At 41.8% G+C, this 14,733-nt stretch overlaps 1 protein-coding gene across 2 annotated transcripts in view; it reads right to left on the bottom strand.

Annotated features, from left to right (window-relative positions):
- adamtsl3 (ADAMTS-like 3) overlaps positions 1–14,733 on the bottom strand; it is a 315,217-nt gene that overhangs the window by 134,040 nt on the left and 166,444 nt on the right. For both annotated transcript variants that reach the window (XM_049561501.1, XM_049561507.1), the window contains exon 5: positions 5,757–5,802. In XM_049561501.1, the coding sequence (XP_049417458.1) occupies positions 5,757–5,802 (46 nt within the window). The remainder of the gene's footprint in view (positions 1–5,756; positions 5,803–14,733) is intronic.

Below are 14,733 nucleotides of genomic sequence, written 5' to 3'. Positions count from 1 at the left end.
GGAGGGAAACAACAAGGACAAGGACAGAGGTTGGAGTCCGACACCAAAGTGATTCTTTTTAATGTCACTTGATTAAAGTGTCATTTAATGGAGGTGATTAAACTGCACGTGAAAAGCTTGAAAATACTGATTAAATGTGACAGGTAAAGGAGAACTAAGGTATATTTAACCTGACCTGACCTTAACCTGTTTCTATGTCTAAGTGACTAATGGGAACTGGTTTTTTTGAAAGTAGTCCAGCATTAACTGACAGAGCTGCAGCTGCATAATCTTCAAGGCAACAGCACAAATACCAGGTACGACCACTGACAGTGCTTGTTGTTGCCACTGACGGGCTCAGACTGTTATCATAAGTGTCTTACAACATTATGGAAGGGATCCCAACAGAGCTTTACCTTTGGCTTGACCCCATCTGTTTATTAATGAAGAAGAAGATACACTTTCATTAATCCCCGAGGGGAAATTCAATTTTTTTAAATGCCATATACACTCAGGCCCGAAAAACACACACATGCACAAACAGGACCTATACATGTATTAAATGGAGGGATGTCAGAGTGAGGGGGCTGCCCATGGACAGGCTACCCGAACAGCTGGGGGTTTGGTGCCTTGCTAATGGCACCTCTGCAGACTCTGCAGACCTCTATGGACTGAGCTCTGCCGCCCCGTGTGTCCCCGTGTGTCAAACCAACACCAGTGATGTAGTATTTCCAATGTCCTGTACACATTTTGAATGCATATGTGTTCTTTTGGGTTGATTTGAGCCCAGACTGTTTTAGCTGTGTAAAACAAAATAAAAACTATGATCATTTAACACACATTTATCTAGGTTGTTTTGGCTGATATGGAGGTCACTATCACATCTTATTATCATTAGGGCCCTGATCTGCCATAACCATACCACTAGTGGCACAAAAACCCCTGATATTTCTCCCATAGTGGGGACAGTGTTGTCACAATATGAGAGTTTGTAACTTCAATACAACAGACCAAACACAATGTTTACGATAACTTCGGGGTAGAACCCCGCAGGTCATGTATGTGAAATGAAATGGGTCTGAGCAAATGCTGCCTTCACTGATTAGTTTTTAGCCACCTTAAAGTTTAGTGTACCCTGTATTAAGAATATTTTCACCACTTTACTTTTGACAACAGACTTTCTGACAGGGAACTGAAGGCGTTATCTCAACATCACCAGACTCAGCTGACTGACAGGAAAGTTGCTGATCCAACGCTACCTTGATTGGTTAGTGTGAAAAGGTAAAGCAGAGCATATATTCCAAATATAGCACACACTTAGTCTAGGTTTTTTTTGTATGTGTGTGTGTGTGTGTGTGTGTGTGTGTGTGGTGTTTTTTTTTTTAGATGGCTAAAGTAGCTTCCGTGCCAGTAGATTTGGTTTATCAAAGACGCTAGCAAAGCAACACAGTACAACGTCAGATATGTCAGATAACCGTATTTAAATATCTTTAAAGTCATAGTTGTGGCTGAAAATGAGAACAGAAGTAGGCAAATTTGGGAGGGGACCTCTGCCTCACCATTATAGGCTTTATGGAGTGTGTGCTCCATATATGCACAGCTGAGGCTCAGAACTGAAGACGCCTCTTGGATGAGAGCTGAAACGTCTTCAAGAAACAGTTGCCTACGATATAGCACTTAGAGTTACTATGACCTGGATGACTGAGAATCTTCACCAACATCTTCCAGAAATGGAAAATTATCATGGTTCCTCATCCCAGTTGAACTGCACTGGGAAAGCTGGAAAGAGTGACCAAGTCAGAGGTGAAGCAACAGAAAGCCTTTGGGATACTGACACGAAAAGGAAAATATTTCCAGCCACCATGTCTCCGAGGACTTTGCTAATTTTCCCCTGAGCTAAGCTTTGTGACAAACTTAGCACAATACTGGATGTATGGGAGCAGTGGGTGCAGCAATTATGCCTTTTTTACAAACCAGGCCCTCACATGACTGTAGATGAATGTCTGGTTGCATTTCGTGGGTGCTGACCCTTTAGGTGACACATACCAAACAAACCGGACGGTATCAAAATATGGGCAGCATGTGATGCACAGTCCAGCTCTGACTGGAATATGCAGGTGTACACTGTGTAGCACCTGATTCCTGAACTATTTTACATTACAATCATTTTCTGGAGGTTTAAATTAGGGATAAAAGATGTCATCTGAGGATAACAGGAGGGTTAAAGCTGCACGAATCAGAAATGATGAAACCACAGAGAATTATCACCAACTCTGCAGTTCCCCTCACCTCGACGGAGTAATGTGTAAGAAAATGGAGTCAGTATTTTTTTAATGAATCAGGTGACGACATGCAGCGTAAAGAGAGAGAGACCACTCTCACACTCTACAAAGGGTTTTAGTCTTTTGTAGCTTTTTGGCTTTAAAACATGTTAACTGTTTTGGTTGAGTCTCAGCACTCTCATCGATCAGCTGTTTCAAGACATCTTTCCTCATCTCTTAATGGACTGCTTGTATCAGCTGCTGATGACTGACATTAAATTTAAAGGTGCAGTTTGCCACTCTGGAGAAATTTAGTAGATAGTTGAGTCTCATTTCCAGGTCATCAAATACCAGCGCTTTGTGTTGGTGATTCGGCCCGACTGCGTGGAAATTCGCATCAGCTTTGGCGTGACCACAACATAAACCTTTGATAAGGATCCCTACAATTTGGCTATTAAAGAATTTTGCCCAAGTTCTGTGTGTGGACAAGGATTAAGTGGTGTTTTTGCTGTCTCAGACAAATCTGCACTGCATGGTTGTGACACTGATGAAGCACGTATGGTGGAAATGTTTTGTCTTCCTTCTACAAACAGAATGACTTCTTGACATTGAGTGTGTTTGTCTTCTGTTGACAGCACAATAATGAGTCAATATAGTGAATATGGTGCGGACAATGCACCACTCTATAGCTGTTTTCTCATGTGAACTCCAAACAATGTCGAGAGAGTCAGGTCCAGACATTGTGCGGAGCTTCTCTTTCACACATGTAGCACACAACAGGAGATTGTCTGCGTCAGACACTTTCTCACCTACTGGATTTTTTCTGTTTGGTTTAGTCGAGGGGCGGCGCCTGGGCAGAGCACGCAGGCGGCTGGACATGACATATGTACCATAAACAGCAGTCTCTTGCCATTCCTTTAATTTGTCAGACTATTTATTAGGGCTGTAGTCTCCTAGTCGACTAGTCGATTATTTGGTCGTTATGCTCTCGTCCGACCAAATACTCATTGGTCAAATAATCGCTGTGTTACTTTCATAAGGAGAAAAGTGCTACATCAACAGCTTTCCAGGATTAATCCATTGTTGAACTTGCCCACCCTCACGCTCAGTGTCGCGGTGACACAGACCTCCTGTCTGTTTCTGTAAGCTGAAACCATTTCCCTCAGTGGAAACAAAACTTTTATTTACTTGTATTTCACAGATAAGAAACAATAAATTGTGGAGACAGTAAAGCCTCCACTAAAATAGCATTTTAAGTCGTGTGTGTGATTTATCCTTCAGGGATTTATCCTGGCTTCATATGAGCAGAGGAAATCTCCGCTTGTCGCTAGGCTAATGTATACCATGTGAAATGCCATAGGTTGGCGCTAACAACGTTAGCATGTTGAATTTACTTGGAATACGTGTTTAGTATAAGACAGTTGTTTTGTAGGTGAATGTTGTGAGTTGTAATGGAGCCACATTAAGTGCCGTTACCTTTGTACATGTTACTGTTGTCCCTGGTTTTATACGAGAAGAGGAAAAGATCGCTAGCCGCTAGGCTAATTTATACAATGTAAAATGCCATAGGCTTGTGCTAATAACGTTAGCATGTCGTATTGGTGGGGGAAATGTGTCCAGATAAAGACAAGTGTTTGTCTGTCAGTTTTGCGATTTATAGTGAAGCCAGTTTGCGTACTTGTGTTTGAAATTGTCTCTATTAAGCCATGTTTAATGTGTGTTTAATGTGTGTTTTGAATCAACTATATAAATAAAGTTTGATTTGAACTAAACTTTACAGCACTTAACACAGTCCTCCACCGTTGACTAGTGTTTTGGAGGTGTAACTGCAGAGTGACACAGACACACCACCGCAGAAGTAAAAATAACATGCAGATTTTTTTTCCCCATGACTAATCGATTAGTTGAAGATGATGTGCGACTTTAGTCAACCAAGATTTTCCTTGGTTGACTACAGCCCTACTATTTATGGCTTCGGCCTCAGACATTTTTGTTGCTGTCTTCGTGCATATGACCCCTTTTCTTCATCCTTGGATATTTGTTTTCTTCTGGTTTCGTGTGAGCCTCATGAAAGAATCGTCATCAACACGCCCACTCACTTGCTGTGAATTCTCTGGACAATAATCTACCCTATTCATGCATGGGCTCAACTGGACATTACAAAGACTTTGTATTCGGGAGTCAACTCTCTTTTTTGACATTCCTGTCCCTGACTCGGCTGACATGTACTCTGATTCCAATATATCTGTGACCATCCAGGACAATTTTTCAGCTGGGTTCGACTAGAAATCTGAATAAGAGTTTCCAGGGTTTCTGAGTCAGAAATGCAATGTCCTCGACAATTCAGACCACACATAGGTAATAAAATATTGGATTTCATGTGTTTGTGTGATTCAAGCTGGACGTAGGAAAAATCTAGCCGGTCTGACCATGGCAGAGGAGGTAATGGTGCAGAAAAGCTGTCAACAGCTTAACACCAGGATGCTTCCTGGGACTGAAAGCTGTCTCAGATCAATAAGAGACGCTTGTTCCTCGGGGTGACAACTGGCAGACTTTTGGCATCCAATAACTCTCATTTCTCCATGACTGAGAACTGGACACATCCAGTCTGACACATCAGCGTCACTCAGTTCCACTCTGCCAGTCCTCATATCTTTCAGACGCCTATATGGAGCCCAGCAAACAGAGGCTTCGGTTCAGACAGTTAGCCTCCATGTGTGAAGAAAGGAAATGAGATAAATATTATCCTGGGACCACTTCCCACTGGACGTGATTGAAGCTCTACAACGAATCCAGACTAAACCACTTCAGTGGGGAAGAAGAGAAATACGACTTGTCCGCCTCTGATTAAAAATGGTGTAAGAAGGTTGTTTCAACAGGCTGGATGTGTTTCTGTGGTTTGGGAAAGTGCAGTCCGACTGTAAAGAGACCATCGTGGGGGTGGTTATGGTTGTTGGTCTCTCTTGGATCAAATGACGACTGTTGATATTACATGATGGACTGTCAAGGACTGGTGGAGGGATAATTCACTTCTAACATTAGACAGATTTTATTATGGCAAAATAATTGATCAGTCTTTTATTTCCCCACCTGGCACACACACAGCACATCACATATTTGTGGTATGACCTGAACTGGTCATGGAGGACTGGGAGTTCATTTAATGCCCCCAGAGTCCTCCATTTGGTATTCTTGCCTCTTACGAGTGACCAGATCAACAGGAAATAGTATTTAAAAGATACAGTCCCTGAACGTGTCTCCAGATCAAACTTTCTCACACCTATTTACTGACCTTTCAGCTCCTCCAGGATTTTGAAGACTTCACAGTAGCTTTTCTAAAAGATTGCAGTGCATGCTGTGATGTTTATAGCTGTTGTTTGTAATTAAACTGTTTGGGGTGAAAACTGCAAAAGAAGCTGTGATGCTGTCATGGGTTCTGAGCTTATTATTTTAAGTATTCAGTGTTTCCCTGGTGATTTACCAATAAAATCAATGAGTAGTGAAGTTCAGACTCACTTTGTTGCTGCAGGTTCTGTAGCGGATGTTTTTCCCATCACAGCTTCTGCAAAGAAAGGTGAAATGAAGAAGTTCTCAGTGAACCAACAGGCGACACAAAACTGCATGCATAAAGTTATTTATCAACAGCTTTAAAAACAAGTGACGCCACCAACAGAGAATCCTTTTCTCATCCACATCTGTCAGACATTTGTACACCTGACAGACTGTTTTTATGAATAGATAGAATTCTTTCTCGCTGTAGTAACAGTTACACAGATTTTGTTAAAGCAACACAATAATTTGAACTTTATTTACATTCTTTTAACTGTTGACAGATGTGTGAAGTAACAGGACATGCTTTCAGGAGAGACGTATTGTTGAATCTATACTTCCTGCAATAATGTGAATTCAGCCATTCAGTCTGTCTGTCTGTGCTGTTTATTTATTATTATGTCCTGTTGTTGGACTAATGAAATTGCACTGTATCGTATCGTATCGTATCGTATCGTATCATATTGTATCTTGCTGTTGAATGTTCTTACGTTTTTTTTCATGCTTTAAGTGCCACAAACAAAATGTAATTTATTACATTCCTCTTTTTATTGGGGTGGCAGATGTCCCTACACCTCTGCAAAATAAAACCAACTTAGGGAAAGTGGAAAACATTTATTTTTGTGACTTAGGCGGAATGACCCTTTACATTACTACTAAAAAACATTTTTATGATTACGTATTGTACCTTATCAAAACAAGATGTGTGAAATTGACTGATCATTTAATTTTTGCATTGTTTCATATGTCCAAAAAACCCCCCCAACAAATTACAAAAAACAAACAATACATGGCAGTTCATTTATATAGCTCATTTTGGCAACCAGGCAATTTAAAGTGCTTTACCTATAACATTAAAAGCATTGAGACAAAGTGCAAAAGAAACATATAACAACAGCTAAAATATACAATATAAGACATAATAAAAAAAGGAGAAAAGTTACAGTGCAGTGTAAGAAACAAACAAATATTTGATTTAATAAAAGGCAGCAACACAGAGGAAAGTCTTCAGTCCTGATTTAAAATTACTTAAAGTTGCAGCAGACTCGCAGTTTTCTGGACGTTTGTTCCAGATATGTGGTGCCTAAAAACCAAACACTGCTTCTCCATGTTTAGTCTTGACTCTGGGGCAGGAGTCCGGGAACGCCACTCAGCCTTGCAGCCAATTTTTACCGGTGGCCACCTGCTGAAAACATTCCCTGCAGCCCAAAAAGCATTTTCTCTTTAGACCAACATGTGAATAGAGACGTCTGTAAAACTGTTCACAGGACACCTAATTTTTGATCCACGGAGGTTTTATGTTTGTAAAACTTTCTTTGAGCCAAGAAAGTGATTTAAAATCTGCGAGTCATCACAATGTAAAGACTATGAACCAAGTGGGAACTTGAAGGCAGGGCCAGCAGGAGGAACACTACTGAATATATTCACTGGGCCACATACCACATGCCTGGAAGCTAGAGACTTCTTTGGCTTATGCGCCAGGTGAGCAACTCCATCTTAGGATACGGTATCTAGATATTATTATAAATCTATGCTCTGGGGACACAAAGCAGACCCATCCCAGATGAATTTAGAGGTCTGGATGGTTACAATTCAATTCATTCTTTATTTCAGACCCACGGGGATCCATATCACAATTAAACAGTTTAGCAGAAGGTCAGAAATGTATTTGGGTCCTAAACCAACAGTAGTATTTTGAAATTGATTATCTGACAGACAGGAAGCCAGTTTAAGAACCATAGAACCAGGGATGGAAATGCATAATGTTGGAAATACAATAAATTCACAAATTATTTTGTGAGGCTGTCAGGTTTTTATTACTCTGTGTCTCGCACTTTGCTGCAGGACAAACTTCTCTCCATCTTTGCAGCCTGCTTTCAATATTTTTCCTCCTTTTTTCCACCTTGAACTTTGTTGAGCTTCTCTCAATTTGTTCTGGATAGAACCTGCAGGTAAATACCTAGAAAGTGAAGTAAACGCGGTGGATGACTAAACAAACACACACGCACACATTAAAATATCCATGCGTGTCCACACACACCTGTAAGGCTACAGCACACTCCACCTGCAGCACACATCACCCAGCCAGCAGCCATCTCAGCACTTCACTGAGCTCCAGCTGGCAGGGCCCAAAATGTCAAACAGCACTGAACCCACACACACACACACACACACACACACACACAGAAAATGATCCTGAGCCCTGTGTGAAATGTGCCATAGCAGAATGGTCCTTTCCCCGTGACAGCATGGACACGCTGTTAAATCCGTTCCACCTTGTTAGCAACAATAACAACACCCAATCTCTCGGTGTGTGTTAACTGCCACAAAGTGCACATTTCTCCTGCCGGCTTACAATAACATTAGACTAAACTGGTAGCAGCTCATTTATCCCAGTGTAAAGCAGGCGTGGTCTAATCTGCCATTTTGAGCAGATAGAGCTGAGAACCACACTGCAGCCTTTCAGCCGGCTCCAAGCTAAACCAAACACAGACAACAGCGAGCCATGGCTCCATATTAATGAACCAATTAATAGATTTCTCCCATTGCAATGCATGAGTAACCGCTCGACAACAGACAAACTGTTTGTGTGTGAACAACAGTCGGTGCATGTGTGTGTAGTATGTTTTCAGGGTCTGGGAAAGTCTACAGCTACGGCCATCAGTGCTGCAGGAAATTCATAACACCGATATGATAACAGTGCAGGTCTGTTGGTGGCTTTGTTAGGACAAGACACAGTTACAGAACATTATATGTGCTATATATGTGAGAGGCAGCAAAACATCCTTTCATTTTAGTTACAGTTTACTAATAAAACTCTCCACCGTATGAACAGTGGTTACATGAGCCTCAAAACCAGCCACAACTCAGCCCTGAGCAGAGTGACCGTCCTCTACTGACCAATCAGACTGCAGTGTTCACAGCTCCACCTTTTAGTACCAGATCTGTGTGCTAGGTACCCCAACAGAGGGGGGACCAAACATGGGGACGCTAAGGAACGCTTCTGTTGGTGCCATCCACAACTTTCACTGTGGAAATGGAAAAAATACGAATCAAACTGACTGCTTGGTGGAATCGGGGCTTATGAGACATAGAACAAAGGTTACGATATTGTAACCCTCGTTCTATTAGCACAAGCCTCTACTTAGGGGCCCTGTTGCTCCCACACTGTCTGCTGAAGACACTGTGGGATGGCTAACGAATAGCGAACAGAGGACCATGAGCCCGTTGGGATAGCTCAGAACTTCTGCCCTTCTCTATACATCAATGGTGGTCTCAGTTGACTGACTTGAAGACAGATGGATGAGAAATAAAGGAAAAGAGAACGACAGAGAGGGAAAAAAGGCTTGAGTGTGTGTTTGTGCGTGCATGTAGTGTTCTGTGTGTGTAAAGTTGATTACTTGGTTATAGTGGGTTGGGTGAGCTTTGGCCAGCTGTAAAATGAATGCCAGAGGGGTGGCAGATGTTAAGTCTGTTTCCTGTATGGTTCTCTGGAGGGCGGGATTGTTGGATGCAGTCTTCAAATATCTCTGTGCTATTGTTTGGTGTCTTTGTCTTATAGGATGGCAGACAGCGTTGTATGCTGCCTACCGTACTGTGGGGTCTGCATGTATTTGGGTCGGCATGCAAATGTTAGTGGGTGAATGCATGCTTGTGATTGGAGGACAGTAGCACCCGTAGACTCCAGCAGAGAATTCGAAGCATCAAACTTTGGTTCTGCAGAGACTTGCACTTTTGTTTCACCAACTGCTGGTCAATGTAACTACAAACGAAATATAATCTCAACTTTCAACTTTTCCTCTGTTGCCTCGTTTTTCGCCACCTTGCACTTTATTCATGTACCGTATCTGTTATACAGGAGTGCTTCTGTGTTCTGTACTCAGTTTGCGGGGCACTAAAGAAAAGCAGCGATATAAAAACAGCTGCCTTTCGGCTTAAAAAACAGCTGGCAGCACAGCAATGACTCATTTAATAACAACTGGTTTTGATGTTTCTTGGTCTCAAACAGTGGCCTGCAGCTGGGCAGGTGCCTCGCCTAGATGTCACGCCATCCACCATCCCCTCCACCTCCAGATGAAAGAGTCAGATCATGTAATATGTAACTTTAGAAACGTTACGAAACATATGACACCTTCAAATGTAATATTTGTGGTTTGCAGAAACATACAATGCCATCTTTTCATCCTGGCAGCTGGGCTGAAACTCTATCCTGAATTTGTTGAGCACATGTTGATGTTTGTGATGACAACAGTTTTTTTAACATGAAGATAGGAGGGATATTAATTTCCTTTCACATTGGATTGATTTTAAAAGCATTGTGAATATGTGAGTTATGCCTTTCCTGATGTGTGACAGAGCTTTCTGTCATCCTTCACCTTAAAATGCACAGCTGGCGTAACGAAAAGTGATGATTACAGCTTGTGTCAAGTGTCGAAAACAGAGCGTAATAAAATATTACAGCCTGTCAGGAGATGAAAGTAATGAACTCAATATGATATCAACAGAACAAACTTTTGTCTTTTTTACACATTAAACACTGGCTGAAATTCAGTTCACAATCCCAGCAGTGATAAAAAGGCCTTTGAAAAGATCAGTGCTATTGCCACATCCTTCAAAGCTGAAGACGACTGGGGAGACGAAGCAAAGGCTGTGAGACGTTCAGGACCAAACTGTGAGGAGGATTTACTACATGTGAACTGCTTTAGGCACATTCACAGTGAGATTTAAGGGCGTGTTAGTGTTCTTGCTGACGTAAAAATAAGAGAAATAACTTGATAGAACTGTTTTGAATAAACAATAAACAACATAACGTTTAAACTAGGAGAATAAAAAAGCTCGGTTTTCACTCTATTTACAGGGTTTTCTCTATGAATGTGTCAGTTTAGCATTTTATATACTGTTAATAACAGCAAACATTAGATCAGTGGTCCCCAAATTCAAAATAAACAACCCTTTTCACAGGAAATGTACAGTTTCTGTTCATAAAATGCATACAGTCTTTTTAAAATAAACATAGAATGTTAAATATGTGTAAATATTACAATATATTTCCTATATTCACGGCAGGAAAAATCGATATCGTATCGTAAAACAATTTCGCACTCCCCTTAAGTGGACCATAACATTTCTTAACCTTGACGTTAATTGAACGTCTCATCCTTCTGCCTCACTTCCATCAATGCAGTGTATCATATCCTCAATAAAGTCCATGCTAGCATGCATCATGCAAGCCAAAGGAGACACTGTAGGTTATTGTCAGCAGCTAGCTATCTAACTAGTTTAATACAATTCACATTCTCACCTTCAGACTTTTATTTTGAAGCTTAGCTACTACTGCACATATATCCACCCAACAATCCAATTTTGCTAGCTGTTTTCTTACCTTGAAAATAGTTGTTTGCTTTCAACCCCAATTCTGCAACGTTTAAGTACCAAATAATCTGAAATAGCGCGCTGCAGGGGAGCTACTTGTGGTAAAACATTAATGAATGCTTGTTTAGAGCTTTTAATAATGTTGATAGGCTGATTTAGACTCACTAGGCTGTGTCACCTTTATTCATTCATTCATTCATTCATTCATTCATTCATCTTCTAACCGCTTCATCCTCTTGAGGGTCGCGGGGGGGCTGGAGCCTATCCCAGCTGACACTGGGTGAGAGGCAGGGTACACCCTGGACAGGTCACCAGACTATCACAGGGCTGACACATAGAGACAGACAACCATTCACGCTCACATTCACACCTACGGACAATTTAGAGTTATCAATTAACCTAGTCCCCAATCTGCATGTCTTTGGACTGTGGGAGGAAGCCGGAGTGCCCGGAGAGAACCCACGCTGACACGGGGAGAACATGCAAACTCCACACAGAAGGGCTCCCACGCCCGGGATCGAACCGGCAACCCTCTTGCTGTGAGGCGACAGTGCTAACCACCACACCACCGTGCCGCCCCGTCACCTTTATTAAAAGGCACAAATATGTATTACGGCTCCAGAAAGATTCTTTTCCTTTTTTTAAATTCACGCGAAAAATGACTCATTTGACATTAAAGGTTGCTGATATCTGGTGTACAGGCTCAGGAGTCTTAGCTGAAGTGACATCTATGAAACATATGGAAAAGATCCTGCAGGATATGGATTTATTTTTACTTACACTTTGTCCTCTCACAATCAAATTCTCTACTTTCCTCTGAGACTTTTTCTTCATTGCATGTTGATTCACTAGTTAGCCTTGGTAGGGAGACTCAAAACTGGCAATCGCTACTGGGGTTCATCAAAATTTAGGAAAAGGTGCCAAGCCGTAGACGTATGATGCACATTTCAGTTGGCGAAAAGTTAAAACATTTTTTACTGAGTGTGTAGGCTACATATTTTTACAACTGGAGAATGTGAGAATCCCTTTAGGCCTACAACAATGATAAATGAAAATGTTAAAAAAACAACAACAACATTTTCATTACCATATCATTTTGTCACAGCCACAGGGAGCCACTGGAGACAAGCCAGAGCTGCATGTGGCTCCAGGGTGCCCACCCCTGCTATAGACTGAGTCCTATCTTTCGGGACCAGTACAGGATCTGGTGCCACTGTATCAGTTAATTATTACACCAAAAAAGATCAAAGCAACATCATTTATCAAAAAGCATAATTCATTTTATATGATTCAACATGGTGTCTGCAGCATACCTGTTCCATCTATACACTCACGTCATTAACAGCTAAATAGCAGAGGACAGTGTCAGTTCTTTCAGCCACAGACAGATATTTCCTCTGCTGGTGGAGTGTTGCTGTATAAGGGCAGACTGAGCTGGTGGGAGTTAATGGACCTTTAAAGGGGAGAGAGACACAGTCTGGCACCAGAGGAGGCAAAGCAACGGGCAAAGACAAGCTCCACTCCAAAAGAAACACTGGACCCAGACAGAAAGCCAGTGCGTGTGTGTGTGTGCGTGTGTGTGTGTGTGTGTGTGTGTGTGTGTGCGTGCGTGTGTGTGTGTGTGTGTGTCAGAGTTGAATTAAGTTGCAGATTAAGCTGGATGTTCTAACTTTGGCTAGTTGCTACTGTCCTCTGTGGCCCACAGCCATGGACATACACACAGATACAGTACACACACACACACACACACACACACTCCGGGCCCAACTAATTATGTTCAGAAGTCAAACTGACCCTCACCCGTTCAGAGAGTAACACACACACACACAGTGCTCTCGCAGGCCGGTTGGCTTGTTGGGAGATGCTTCTGTAATGACTGGAGTGTGAATCTCCCAGTGCGGAGGAAGTCTGAATAAATCAGGACCCCCAATCACTTCCAGACGCTGTGAACTGGGAGCTGTGATCAGCGTTTACCGTGATCAGCCTGTCTCACCCGACCGCTGCCAGTCTTCAGATGTCTGAGGATTTGGAACCTCATCAGACTTCAAACAGTCGGAGGGAAGCACAGGTCAGACTGATAAAACTCAGTTTTGACATATCATCACAGACGACGTTGCAGGGGGCCTTCATAAGAAAAACCGAGGACAGGAAATGAATGTAGATGTAATCTGGTGAGAGCTTTTCACCAAACGACCGAATCATGACAGGATCAGATGTTCAGAGTTGTTCAGGATTGTTAGGATGTTTGTTGTTACAATTGTTCGTTAGGATGTAGGTGTAAATCCTGGCAGAAATAGAATATAATAAGTATGTTTTCTTTAGTGTATAATTCAGCTCTTTAAAAAAAACTCCTAAATGTCTGGTTCTTAAATTATCAGAGAAAAAAGGTAAGCACACCTTGGCAGTAGCCGGGCTAGTGGGCCGTCTCCTGAATACCGAACAGCATCGGAGAGACACTGATTCATTGCATGAAACTGCTTTATTCAAGGTTTGCATTGGTTTAAATCACCTAGTCAGTTGTTTGAAGAGGAGAAGAGACCTCTGCGGATAATTTGGCTCCTAGTAAATACCTCCTGAAAGTTTGGATCAGAGATGTGGTTGACCGACAGGGGTCATGGCTGCAATAGTTTTTAATAACTGTAATTGAGTCATTTAATCTCTTATCCAAGATTAATACAGTTGTTTTCTTGTAATAACAAGAGCAATGTCTTAAATCCAAAAGAACATATTTTGTTGGGAGATAATTAAAGAAGCACTTAAAGTCTTTGAAAACAGTTGTATAATGTCTTTCAGTGTCTTCCTCCACTCTCTGGAGGGACGTTGTCAAAGTTAAAAACACAAGTAATAACCCTGGAGATGTCCTCAAGGGTATCCTATCTTAGGCTTTATATTTATTTATCAGAAAGCCTGAATAACAAACTGGAGGTGTGGCCATTCCGATGCTATCAAGGAAGATTTATGGGAAGTGTTTTTGTAGATTAACGAATATTAGACACTAAAAGTCAGGATTTCTCAGCCTCTGCTCATCACTTAAAAAAGTTGTTTTTCACCAACGTGATGCAAACATGTGGTGCAGGAACACAGAATACACATGGGAATTTTCTGCGTGACAACTATGCACACCAGGTCCGGTGCAAATTATCCATGTTGACGTGTTCCATGTTTGTCACGTTTCATGAATGAGGCCCAGTGAGTGTCTACTTCACACAGAAACCTGTCCAAACAGAATGTCTAAAGCCGTATTTGCAGAGGACCAGTACAACCTGCGGACCTCTGGGAATTTGTAATAATTGCAGAGGTTGTCTGTGACCTTGATCCCATGCAAATCTGCCGTGTCTGTAATTCGTCAAGTAAAAATTCCACTGCAAGTGTTCTGCCTGCTTCCTGGTTGAGAATTACAGAGGCTGTACTGGCTGATCTTGCTGCAAAGCATGGAGAACCATTTGCAGAAGAACAAGCTCAAGTCCATTAGAAGAGCAAAATCATGAAAGATGATGAGATGAATGATGTGACAATGTGCGGCAGATGAAGTTACAAATGACTGTGTGCATCTTATCTGAGGGATAATGTT

Source organism: Epinephelus fuscoguttatus, linkage group LG2 (assembly GCF_011397635.1).
Source record: "Epinephelus fuscoguttatus linkage group LG2, E.fuscoguttatus.final_Chr_v1".
Lineage (NCBI taxonomy): Eukaryota > Metazoa > Chordata > Actinopteri > Perciformes > Serranidae > Epinephelus > Epinephelus fuscoguttatus.
This window is presented reverse-complemented; position numbering and strand designations above follow the sequence as displayed.